Here is a 13,673-nt window from a genome sequence, read left to right as displayed (position 1 = left end):
CTCAAATTCTCTCAGGGGTGCATTCCTTGCGTGCTGCAGCACCGCTTCCCTGGTCTTATAGTGATGGAGCCGCACTATAATGTCCCGCGGTCGTTCTGTTGGTTGTGGTTTTGACCGGAGCGCCCGATGGCATCTATCCATTCCCAGTTTATCTTGCGGGGAATCCGGGCACATATGGGCGAGCCACCGCGCCACGAACTCCTCACAGTCTCCCACAGTCTCTGGGACGCCCCGTAGGCGGACATTATTGCGTCGGTCGCGGTTTTCTGCGTCTTCTTGTCTGTCTTTTAATTCGTTAATTTGCGCCTGCAGGTCCGCTGTCTTTTTTGTATTGCGCAGGCCCACCTTGGCGTTAGCATCCACCTTCACTTCAAGCTCCTGCGTTCTTGCCCCCAGGCTCCCTACCTCCTTTCCCAGGGCTCTAATTTCAGCCTGCAACATGGATTTTAAGTCTGTATATAGTCTTTCAAAATCGCAGCGTCTTACCGGCAGAAGACCCTGATCCTCCCCTGTATCCCCCTCCTCCTCCGATTCTGATCCAGTGCGGGAGGTGGGTGCCCTTGCCGCCGTGGCCCTGTTCGGTTTAGCTCTGCCAAAATACTCTGGGAGCCCCTTTTTTTTAGGGGTTTTAGCTATCTTTTTTGACATCCTGGATGTTTAGTTAGTATAAGGTGGTGTTTTTAGTCAAGTCTTGCCAGTTTTGCTATTCGTTTTTTTTTAAAAACTGGGAGTGAGGCACAGAGCTCTCAGTTCAAGCTTCCATGCTCCTTGCTTCCCAGCATGCACCTCCAGGATGAGGTTGTGTTTAATGCTGTGGCTCCTGCTATGATTTTTTTTTTTTTTTTTAACATTTCAGCTCTGGGAATCTCCCTGCTTCCTGAGATACATATCTCCAAAGGTACCCTGGAACTGTGCCCTCTAGGGTTAACAAACTTTTGGAGGTATCTATCTCGAAAATCAGGGGTTTCCTTATCTGAAATAAACACAGTTCGGCCCTGACGACCCCCTGCTTTCCACCTAGGGAAATGCTCCTTTAAACTCTTTTCTCAAATCTTATAAGGGTTCAATAATTCATAATCATTTTAAAGCTTCTTTATAGATTGTATACAAACATTATTACAATACTCGTGGGACCTTTCTATAGCTATGAAAATAAGAGGGGGGAGAGGGCCGACCCCATAATCTTTGGAAGAATGGAGGGAGGGGGGTCTCAAAGGTAAAGGTAACTTTCTCTTTTGCAGGAGTGGATGGCTGAGTAGGAGGTCTGGGAACCAACTACAATTACCAAGGCCCCCACACTCAATGACTATTCCTCTCACACTCCATGACAAGTTCTCACACTAAATTACTATTTTCCATAGTTCATGACAAGTCCCATACACTCACTGACACGTCTCCCACACCCAATGACAACTCTCCTACACTCAATGACAACTTATCCCACACTCAATCACAAGTCCATCACCCTCAATGACAACTTATCCCACACTCAATCACATGTCCATCACCCTCAATTACAAATCCTCATACTAAATAACAAGTCCCCCAAATACCCAATGGCAGGTCCCCAAAACTCAATGACAAGTCCATCACCCTAAATGACAAATCCCCATACTAAATAACAAGTCCCCCAAACACACCATGACAAGTTCTCGCATTCAATGAGAAGTACCACACACACTCCATTACAACTCCCTCACAATCCATAACAAGTCCCTCACAATCCATAACTCCTGCACACTCCATGACAAATCCAACACACTCCATGACAACTCATTCACACTCCATGACAACTCCCACACAGTTAGTCCAACTCTGGTCCACACTCCCAGCTCCCTCCCTTTCCAGGGCGGTGACGCGGCGCATCACGTGACACCAACAAACTTTTCTCTCCCTGCCCAAAGGGCTGGAAAATGGCGGCCTGAGAGCGGAGTATCACTACTGCAGCAGCACTCTCCTCAAAGCGGAGTATTATTACTACAGCAGCACTCTCCTGAGAGCGGGGCAGTGTTGCCGTTCACCCTTCGCCTTCCTGTCCCTACATAGGAGGAGTCTGCCCACGGACACGCAGCCGGGGCCGCCTCTCCCTCCACTGAAACTTTATTATTATTAGTAGTAGTATTATTGTTGCAGGTATTTCCCTGCTGTGTCCTCTCCTCGCGGATATTGGTCCCTTCACATGACGGGCTGGGTGTTGTTATAAGCGGCTCCGGGAACATGACGCGCTGGGTCCCGACCAAGAGAGAGGAGAAATACGGAGTGGGTGAGTGCGGGAAGCGCTACCTCTGTGTGTGTGATTGTGAGCAGTATGTGGGGACTGGTGAGTTTGTATCAGTGTGTGTACACTTTGTGTGTTTGTGTTGTGTATGTAGGGTGCAAGTTTGCATGTGATGTACAGTATTGTGTATATTCTGGATAGTCCACATAGTTTGAATCTTTGTTTATATGGGGTTGTATTTTGAGCTAGCGCGTTAATAATTTATATGGTGTGTGTATACTGAATGTTATGGGCAGCCCATGCATTTCATAATATATTGTCAAAGCTACAACTCACACATGGGTGCTTTGAGTGATGTAGCATTGACAGTCACTGTGAACACACCACACAGCACCGGTGGGTATGTGTATTATTTACATGCCCTCCCCTCCATAATACTGCATGCGTTGCTTTTCAAGCAAAATACTACAAGAGGAAGTGATTTCCCCACCAGTGTTGTATGTGGAAATGGTGTTCTAGCAATGTGCTTGTGAGGCTGCAGCCCTAGAGGGGAAAAAAATACCCTCCCATGTGTTACCCAACTTGTTTCTCTTCTCCTGCTCCTTCATACACTACTTGTGGCTGCCTCCAGCCCCCTGGGCCCTGTGTCTGGCATTGTGTGTGTTGTACAGTACATGGCTCATCCCGTTGGAATGGGCTGGCGGGCGCGCCTATTCCCAGAGCTCACAGCACAGGAAGGCCCTTTCCACCCAGCCTGCAAACTCCCAGCCCCCTTCCTCCTCCTCCTCCCCTCCCTGTGTAGCCGCTGCACACTCCTTTCCTGACATTTCACTGCTTCTCTCTCAACACCAGGCAGAGAGAGTTTTACTTTAAAAAAATCGATAATTTCAATTGAGATCGCAAACACTAACATTGCAGCAGGCAAAAGTTATTCTGGGCTGTGGGCACATATATAATTATGGGTTCTTATGGAGCTACCACATTTTATTCTTTCATCTTAACATGGCATGACTTAACTGCATGTTTTGGTTTGAAATAGTTCTGCTTTTGGTACCCAAGAAACCTGTCAAGTGGTGTTTTCTTCTGGTGATCTCTTCTGGCGTTGTTACAAAGAATGAAGCAACCAAGGTTTCATCTATTCATTTTTGATTAATTAAGCTCGACTAACACGGTATATATATATTCAAATGGAAATATAACTGTATGCTCATTTGCATTTCTTAGACAGGTCTGCAACCCCGCCTTTCACCATTATCACCCAGCACACCGTGCTTCCACTGCAGCAAGGGATTCTGGGAAATGACATGTAAATGAGCACACAGTATGCGTTACTGTGGATGGTTTTTGTCACTTTTTTTTACCCACCATAACTTAACTAAGTGTACATATCTATATATCTATATCTCTCTCTCAAGAAAGGTTTGTACTAAAAATCAGATACTGGTGTATATATCTATATAAAATGGAAATAGCCGTGTTAGTCCAGTTGCGATAGTGCAGAATAAATGAGTTCCTCAGTATTAGGTGATACCTTTTTTATTTGGACTAACAATTTATGTCATAGGACAAGCTTTCGAGAGTTCTACTCAGGTAAGCAATACAGGAAGTCCTCGCTATCCAACGTTTCACTTTACAACGAATTGCATATTCAACGCTTTACAATACAACCCTAAGGGCCATTTTTCAACGCCTGAATGCGTTATCCAACACTCGCCGCCACTGATTAACATGGGTCTCGCTTTACAATGGTTTCACAATCCAACACTATGTCCAGAACGGATTCCGTTGGATAACCTAGGACTGCCTGTACTGGTTTACAAAGGAGTCAATGCTAAAACAGAGGTTTAGAAGGCAGGAAAAAAAAAAACGGCTTTAGATAAGGGTTGGTGGGAAAGTGATGTCTGTAGACATTTGTAGGGTAATAAAATGGTGACAAGTAACAGCATGGAGGGGGGCGGGGGTTCTGGGTGGGGAAAAGTATGAATAAGAACATTTGCAGAGAGGCAGGCAGGGTAATTATAAACAATTGTTATAGTGTGTGAGAAACCCCATATCCACATTAAGTCCTCTTGTTTTGGTGTCAAAGAGTCTTATCATTCTGAGCTCAAATGTTTTCCGTTCTTGGGGCCGTTTGAACATTCCATTGAGGATTTAGATTTTTAAATCATTTATGGAATGATCTGGTTGTGAGAAATGATGTCCCACTGGTGAGCAGTATCTTCCTTCTTCATGGTGTTGTATAGAGTGTCTGTGCATATTCATTCTGCCTTGAAGTTTTTGGCTGGTTTCCCCAATGTAGCATCCTTGGTCACATTTGTTGCACTGAATCATATAAACCGCATTCCTGGATGTGCAGCAGTATGATCTTTTGACATTGATGGTTCCATGGTTGTGACTGGCTGTGGGATCTTGGCATATATGTTTGCAGAGTTTGCAACGTGTGTTGTTGCACAGTTTTGTGCCATTATCAGAGTCTTTAGAGCTGCAGTTCAGTCTTTTTTTATTTTATTTTTTTTAATTAATTTTTTTAATTCAATAGTTTCATGTGGGCAATCTCTAATTACCTAAAGAACTGTATAGCTGCCAGTCAATTTGTTCTCCATGTATTGATCGGCGAAATTTGGCGACATCTTTAGATATGGCATATGTTTTTCATCTGCATCTGTCACTCAGTGGAAGCTCATGAGTATTCATGAGCACTCCTGCACTGACATGTGCAAGAGGGAGGGCAGGGCTGACAAAGGGGTGTGCCAGGGCTTGTGACAGGACATGAAGGGGCAGTGCCTTAGTAAATGCTTGTTAAAATAGAATACAAGAAAATTGGTCTTTCAAACTTGTTGTTTTTAAAACAGAAAATGCTAAAATTATTTTTTCTTACTACAGAACTGATTTATTAAAAAAAACACACATGCAGGATATTGACTGAACTGCAGCTTTAAGTTCGTTATGAAGTTTTCTGTTGACTAATTTCTGTTTGAGGTTTGGTGGTTGCCAGAACGTAAGAATGGGAGGTTTGGGAAAGATTTCTTTTAATGTCACATCCTCTGCCAGCATGGGTTGCAGATCTTTGATTATTTTTCATATTCCCTGTAGGGTAGGGTTGTATGTGGCCACTAGTGGTATGCGTATGGTGGGTTCTTTCTGTCTGTATTGTAGTAGATGTTCTCGTGTGGCTTTTAGTGCAGATGTAACAGTTCTGCAATAGTCTTTGGTTTGTATCCCTTCTGTCTGAACGATTCAGTTAGGGTTGTGAGATGCCTGTTTCTGTCTTCAGTTTCAGAGCATATGCGGTGGTATCTTCTAGCCTGGCTGTGTATGATACCTTGTTTTGTATGAGTGGGATGGAAGCTGGAGTTGTGGAGGTAACTGCATCTGTCTGTTGGTTACTTATATACAGATGTGTGTAGTTTGCCATTTTTCAATGTTACTGTTTGTATTTACAAAGTTTATTAGGTTTGCTGAATAATCCATTTTGAGTTTAATTGATGGATCCATGAAATAATTCACTAAATAATGAACTAATGTTTTTATTACTAAAAAACAGATACTGGTACAGGTTCTAGTATCTATTTTTTTTAACTTTATCCATTGTAACACCGCCGCCGGAAGAAGAGATTAGTGTATCTCGAAAGCTCGCACAAATAAAAGCATTTCGTTAGCCACAGAACGGTATTAAGATATGTATGTAATATATACACGATTGATTATCAACACTATGGACAATTATTACCTTCCACTGTAATGTACAGTGTGTAATGTACAGTGGATATAATGTATATATTATACAGTGGAAGATAATAATTGTTGATAGTTTTAAGCCTTGCACAATTTTCCACCAGAGGTGGTGTCACTGGGCTGCATATCTTTACAAATGTGTGTTAAATCTCTGTTTTGTTTGTTTATATACTTTCATAGTCACAATGCTTTTTGTGTTTCACAGTTCTGTTTCTCAATAGAGATATGTTCAGGAAGGTTCTGTGTGTGATCTGCAGTATTCAGCCAACACATCCGGCTCGTTTCCAAGTCCCCTTTGTTACGATAGGACAGGGAAAAAAATGGGACTGTTCTGGGAAGCATTTAAAAGTATGTTGATACAGTATAGAATTCACTTGTGTAAAACATATTCTTTAGACTTTTAGGGGGAGGCTGTCATGGCCAAATGTCTAATGAGGTATCAGAGGGTTAGTAACAGCTTGCTGCAAAATTTACTTGAATTTTGTTTAAGGTTTGTAACCAAGAGCTAGATATATCATATGTTGTGATATCTTTTTAATGAACCAATATATCAATCGTACAAGGTTTTCTTCTACATAAGCTTTTGAGACTGCAGAGGTCTCTTCAGATGTCAACTAGCCATAGCCAAGAGCTTTAAATACAATATTAAAGTGATCTCCATATTCTGTATGTGTTGGACTTGAGGGTTTTGCATGATACTACCTGTTATTGTCGTTACCTGCTTGTGATTACTCCTATATAAAAAAAAATAACTTTCAATTCGATCACTGGTTTCCAACTTTTTTTTTTTTTGGTTTAGGAATCCTTTGTGAAATTCTGAGGGACCTACAAATATGTAAATTGTGTTCAGAAATAGTTTTAGGTTATAACTGAATTTGAAAATGTATTCTTTCATGTTCAGTTACAGTGGTATAATTAAACGTTTCAGTGCTCCAGTTCACACTTATTTTTTTTGTTTTTTTTTTGTTAGCATGTTAACTACATTTATGTCTGACAGGCAATATTGCAAACTTTGTATGGTTGATTAGTTTTGGTTGGAAAACTATTAGATACAAAAAATGGCATGAGTAATCTTAAAATAAAAGCAAAAAGCAACCTTATAAGTGCATAGCTTTTTTTCCGGAAATATCACTAAGCAGTTTTGCAATTTTATTTAAGGTGCATTTATTTTTTGAGATAGCCAGCAAGACCGAATATCTCTGGAACATGTTTCTGCAGAAAATTAGGCAAAAAGCAAATTTTCCTTTTCTATTGCAATGTTCGGATTGGCTATATGGTTAATGCTCTACTTAAGTTTATGTAGAGGGATTATTGCTGAGTAAGAACAGTAAAATGAGGAGGATGCTTTAGGAAATGTAGGGTCATGCTTACTAAATGTTGTAAAAACATGCTAAATGATATTGCGGTTTAATGACTGATGCATTAGAACAGAATGTGTGTCTATCTAGAAGTGGGGTGGACCATACGGTGAATGTGACCCTCCAATATGTTTTTTTCTGTTGATTTGCCAGCTGATTGCAATTAAATATAATGGCTTCTTGTGTGTATGTAATCATTTCTAACATTTGTTATTTGCATATTTAGGAAATATCCATATTCATCTGATTAATATTTGTGATGTGAAAAAATGGGATACTTTTTTATTTTGTTTGTACAAACTTAGAAAATGTGATCAGATCATTGAATTTTCTTCCACCTTTCTTAGGCCTCGGGCATGGTCAGAGCTTATGAGCTGACCCGCTAACCCGTGCTGAGGCGCGCTGGTACTTACCAGTGAGCCCCTACAGCCGCAATCAGAGCGGCTTTAGTAGGGGCTCACCTACGCTTCTGCAAGCGCGCGGAAGCGTAGGTCTTAGGGAAATGTTCAAATCAAGCGATTGCCGGAGCGCAGGGCCGGTCACGTGAGCAGTTCGCCCAATGAGGGCGAACCAGCTCCGTGACGTCACTGGCCCGCCTGCCGACACGCCCCCGGACGGCGCGCTGTCTAAGGCCAGGGAAAGCACCCGCTTTCCCTGAGCCTCAGCGTGCTTCTGCACGCCAGCAAGAACCTTGGCCGAGGCCTAAGGCCGTGATTATACCAAAATCGTCCTGCGGCTCCAAAACAAATTGCAACAATCCAATTAAAGCTAACATGCCGCACTTGCCGCCTGGAACTGTGGGGCGGCTGACTGGAGAGCAGACATGAGATTCTGCTTTGAGTAGGCGACGGCTCCGTCATGTAAGCGGTTCAGCCAATGAGGGCGATCCGCTCACGGCCACGCCTCCCTGTCTCCTCCGGCTGCCTCTTGACTTAAGTTCCCTTGCCGCTTTGCCTGATCGCAGCAGTGACATCACCAAATTGCGCTGCCGCCCAACAGTAGCTGGTATAATCGCAGCCTAAGGCTGGGGCCATGGTGCCTTCGCCCGTGTGCCGTCCGTGGGTGTGTTTATGGGCGTGTCAGTGACGTCACTGAGCTGGTTCGCCCTCATTGGGCGAACCGCTCACGTGACCGGCCTGTCGTGCCAAGAAATCAGTTTGAACTGATTTCTTGCACAACGTGCAACCCCTCCTGCTTCCGCACACCGCATGGATGCGAACACTGCCTTAAGGCAGTCTGTTAGCTCAGCGTCCGCATGGTCTGCGGTACCATTGCCCTAGCCTTAGAATACCAACCATCAAAATAGTTATGGATTATATTAGTACATACAATATTATTATATATGTTGTCATTATCAAGATTTTTCCATATAAAACCATTGCCTTTTATGCATAGAAACTCGTGCCAAACAGATTTTCAGTGCAGTGCTCTGATTCATATCATACAGGGGTATAAAAAAATCATTATAGACTGCTGTTTCTCAATGTTACATGCATCAACCAATAAATCTGTCAGATTAATTTCCTAATGAAAGAATTTAGTAAACAAACTGTTCTGCTACTTTTACTGTTGTAGTGCATAAGGAAATAAATAATTGAGAGGGAAAGAGAATCTAAAAAAAAAATTAAAGCATTTTTTGTTACTGAAAGCATATCTCAAATGTTTCTGCTTCAACTGTAAGAAATATGATTTACAGGTTTCTTACATATAATTGAGATTTTACAAATAATAACAAAATACATGAACAAGTACATATGAGTTGGTAAAACAAAATTTTAGCATGATATATGGCTAATAATAATTTAGAGGTCTATAAAAATGCCAGTCATTGTGTTAGGTGGAAATATGAGTGTTCCAAAAGTATGGTATTTTGTGCTGGCCAATTGCTGAAAACATGTTAAGCATTTGTTGCTACAGTACTTAAACTGAGGAATGAAGAATGCTTAACAGGTCCTGCATAAATACATTATTTTGTGTGGATGAGAAAATGTTAATCTTATATTTTGAATCAGTGACACATTGCTTTAAGTGAAGAAAAGATAAGGTGCTGCTAATGCTGACAATTTGGATAGTGGAGAAAACATGGCGACTGGAGACTTTTAACTTTGCATTTCCTAACTTCTCTCATGTTAGAGTACCATAACTCTGAGATGGAAAAATCCCAGGTGATACTAATCCTATGTTGGAGAGCTGACTGACCTGTCGGTCACCGCTGCGACCGGCAACAGCATGTCCTATCCTGCTTTGGTAGAGTCTGCAAAGCAGGATAGGGCGCGCTGTTCCAAGTCCAGCGGTGATTGCAAGGTCTGTCAGTTCTACACCGCTTAGGCCAGGGCCATAGAGGGGTGAGGTGATCCGAACCGCGCTGACGCTGAGGCTCGCCTGCTGAAATCTGGGCGATTTCATGCCCATACAGGCGAGCCAGCGGGCGCGATCGGAGCCGGGGGGAGGTGGTTGGAGGCGGGGCAGTGACGTCGCTGGGCCAATCGCCCGCGACGCACTGACGTCGACGTCACGGCGCCGACGTCACGGCGCCGTGACGTCGACACTGCTGTGCTGTGATTGGAGGTTTTCAGCCGTCAGCGCGCTGAAAAACAGCTTGGCGCTCGGCTGAAACCTCCATCTCGTCAGCACGCCTGCGGACGCTCGCGTGAGCCCCCTCTCAAGGCATCCTCATTGAGGATGCAGGGGCTCAGCGCGGAGCGTCCGCACGCCTCAGCACGGCCTGTCCTTCTATGGACTCGGCCTTAGTCTGCTGTCCTAAGGGGAAAAGGGCTTGGTAGCAGAGAGTGAGGCACAGCGTTCTGGGACTACCCTCCCCTGCTCTCTCATGATTTTATGACAGTATGATGAGGGAGGTGGTGTGTGTGTGTGTGTGTGTGTGTGTGTGTGTGTGTGTGTGTGTGTGTGTGTGTGTGTGTGTGTGTGTGTGTGTGTGTGTGTGTGTGTGTGTGTGTGTGTGTGTGTGTGTGTCACACACACACAGCCGGTGAAGGGTAGGGGGGTTTGTTCACCCCTGCCATAACTATATTTTTCAGAAACATTAAAAAAAACAAGGTCATAAACTTACAGATCTTCATGACATTGAACGTAATATACGATCAAACTTTTTGTATTGTAATAAGCCTTTTGCAACTTCTAAATGTAAGAATTGCATTTTGTGATAATTCTGTTGTATACATATGCAAAGACATATGCAAAGACATTAACATTTTGATCAAGAACATGTTTTCCATACAATTCTGGTATTCATAATTGTGAGGAAAAAATTCTGACCTCACTGAAACATTATTACAGAGGTGCCACTATAGTTGTACTTTATGCAGTGGTGTAATTAAAATGATTTGGTAAAATTAGTATAACAAACTGTTTCCTTAATTACATACTGATGTGGCGTAACTAGGCAATATTTAAATAGGGGAGTTTGGACCTATTTTTTTAATTTTTTTGTTCTAATGATGGATCTTAGAATTGCAGAGGTTTCTTTATTAGATTTTCAGGTTTGTAGAACTGAGGAAATAATCATTAATGAAAGTTTCAAATGTGTTGTTGATGTATGTCCTTAATGGAGAATAAGCTGTAAAATTTGTTAAATGTTTGAGTAAGCCAGTGCTTCTAATCATCTTCTCTTTTTTTACATTTTTTTTTATATAAAAACCAAGCCCACCAAAAAAAACCATTCTAGGGCCTTCCCTCACATAAGTGCAAACATATAATATACAACTTTACTGAAGATTAACAAATCGGTCCACTCTAATAATCAAAAGGACACTGTTTTCACCAATTTTAATGAGAAGGTTATGCTTGCTTTGATTAACATAAAATGTCAAATATGCTGACAGCAGCCTTTAACTCGGTGTTCATTCCGTGTATATTCTGGAATTTGGACTTTAAGGCCTGGGTCCCACTGCATCCGACGGTGCGCGTCTCTCACCAGACCCGTGTTCCTCCCGAGCCTGCCCCAGTCCCCCCTCGCTGCAAGGCTCGCTGCGCACTGTGATACGTCATCCAGCAGGGGATACATGAGGATCGTGATCCCAAGCGGCGACGCGTCACGTGGTGTGGCAGGGAGCTAATGAAGGGGCGGAGGAGGGGGAAAGGGAGAGGAGGGAAGCTGTAAGCTACGGGAGTGAGGTCTGAGCTCCGGCGCCCGTCTTGCAGGCTGCGCGTGCTGGGGAGGTTGCGGCCAGCTCCTGCTGCTGTGCTTGTCTTCCCTGGGAGAAGAGGCAGCAGCAGATGGACAGGACAGTGGGGGGGAAGACGCTGCCCGGTCATGCCTGCACGCTCCTCAAAGACCGCATATAGCGGTGAAGTGCAGTGCCAGTGTACGACGTGGCCCCGCCCCCTCGTCATTTCCGCGCCCACACAGCCTGTTTTGGCCACGCCCCCTCGCACCTCAGAACGCCGCCTGCAGATCGCGGTATAGCGCTCTGCACAAGCCGCCTGTTTTGCAGTGCGGGCGCGTGGTCTGAGGCTGCGGGGCCTTAGCCTAAGGCTGCCAAGGCTGAGAAGCATTTTTCACACAGATACAATGTTGAGAAAGGAAGGAGGACTTTTATTTTTTAAGCAAACAAGTTGCGCTTTAAAGTTCCTTGCTGCCGTAAGCAAACAGTAACAGATATTCTCTTCCAACTTTTTTTATCCGGAACTCATGGCAATATCTTAAAAATATTGCTGGTACTTATTTTGAAGTTTATCATGGTGACTAAGAATTATGTCTTTAACCTCATGCTTTTCCACATGTCCATATTATTTGCACACATACTTAAGGTTGCAAAAGGATTGTGTTTCTATCCAAAAACACTGATATTGTCTTTTTTATTTATAGAATTCATATCTGGGTAAATATATCACAGACATAAGAGAAGACCATATAATTCATTTGGTAACAAAGCTGCATGACTGTACGAATGGTCTTCCAGAAACGCATGCAATTTAAAAACACTTGAAAGTGCTTTATCACAGTGGTGTGTAAACTGGGGGTCGCAATATTTTTTTTTGGGGGGGGGGGGGTGCGGGCGGTTTCAGAGGTCCCCTATTCTTCCCGAAGGCATTTAAATTACATTCCGGTAGACCATGTGAGACCTGCAACCTCTACTTACCAAGATTCAGCCGGCTTCAGGACGCCTGACCATGGCAACGCGGTGTCAAATGACGTCACGGTTGCCATGGTAACATGAAATCAAATGATGCCGTGGGCCACGTGACGTCACATGATGACGCGCGAGGGGGTCAACAACGGAGGAGAGCAGGCAGCAGGGGGGGGTAGAAAAAAAAGTTTGCGCACCCCTGTTTAACCACGTTGCCAGCCCCCTTTGTTCACAATAATTAAAATAGTGGGTTATAATTGACACCCATATTTGTTACAAAGCTAAGCAAAGATTTGCGATATGACGGGCGTTTTTGATAACATTTTCCATTTTTATAATCGTTAAGTAGTTTTATGAAGTTCAGCGTGACATTTTTTGGATGCCAATGGATCATGCAGTGAATCCAACTTCTGTGGAAACTTTCTTCCCTAAAGCTTGCGTCACCTTTCTTTCCAGTTATCGCCATCTGTATGATGCACAACACAATTCTTCCATGAAAGCATGGGTTCCTCTAGATAATTATCTACCATAGTGAATAGCTCTTGTTCTGTTGCACAACCTTTAATATGTCTGCAAATAACAAGTCTCCAGAAAACAGACTTTCTCAAAAATAGTGAGCATAAACAATTACATTGGTATCAATGGCAATGCAAGCATTTTGCCTTTTAATTGATTAAAAAGTTGCCCACTTACATTCTCGGATATCTCCAATATTCTGCAACACAGTATTATTGTTTAACAGTTAGTTGCTTTGTAGAGTGACCGGTTTTTGATATTTTTTGAATGTGAGAGAGCAGTCGAGTGTGAACCCTGGCAGCGTGCTTAGGCAACTGGGTGAATGATAGTACTTTACTTGCAACAGTAATGTGGAAGGAGGTTTGGGAGGAAGTATGAGGAGCTCTCTTTTTGCCATTTTAAGTTTGTCGGTGGAGGCCCATCCGGGATGATATTTCAGAGAGAAATCAGGGGTTAACGTTGGTTTGCAAATTGTTTTAAAAATACACCTTGTTTTTGTGGCCTGTCAAACTAGCCCTGTGTTGTAGAGGAGTGAGGTTATCTCGAGTCAACATCTGTGTTGCCAGAGATGTGATTAAAATGTGGCTGAACTGGGTGGTTATCACTGATGGCGCATTAAAAGGGGAATATATATAGTTTGGAAGGCTGTAGATGCGACCCAGAGCATCGGCTGTCGGCCACAAAGAGACCCTCACATTCTTGAAATGTCCCCTGTGCGTCAGAGAGGTGACGATCAGGTCACCACTTAGCTTGAGG

The 13,673-nt window shown here is 43.3% G+C and overlaps 1 protein-coding gene across 2 annotated transcripts in view; it reads left to right on the top strand.

The window, feature by feature from the left end:
- Positions 1–1,870: 1,870 nt before the first annotated feature.
- Positions 1,871–13,673, top strand: part of DOCK1 (dedicator of cytokinesis 1) — a 279,647-nt gene continuing 267,844 nt past the window's right edge. For both annotated transcript variants that reach the window (XM_075612250.1, XM_075612249.1), the window contains exon 1: positions 1,871–2,263. In XM_075612250.1, the coding sequence (XP_075468365.1) occupies positions 2,218–2,263 (46 nt within the window). In that variant the 5' untranslated portion in view covers positions 1,871–2,217. The remainder of the gene's footprint in view (positions 2,264–13,673) is intronic.

The sequence above is a fragment of the Ascaphus truei genome, chromosome 8 (assembly GCF_040206685.1).
Source record: "Ascaphus truei isolate aAscTru1 chromosome 8, aAscTru1.hap1, whole genome shotgun sequence".
NCBI classification, from domain to species: domain Eukaryota; kingdom Metazoa; phylum Chordata; class Amphibia; order Anura; family Ascaphidae; genus Ascaphus; species Ascaphus truei.
Note: the sequence above shows the minus strand (reverse complement) of the source record. Positions and strands in the feature narration are given on the sequence as shown.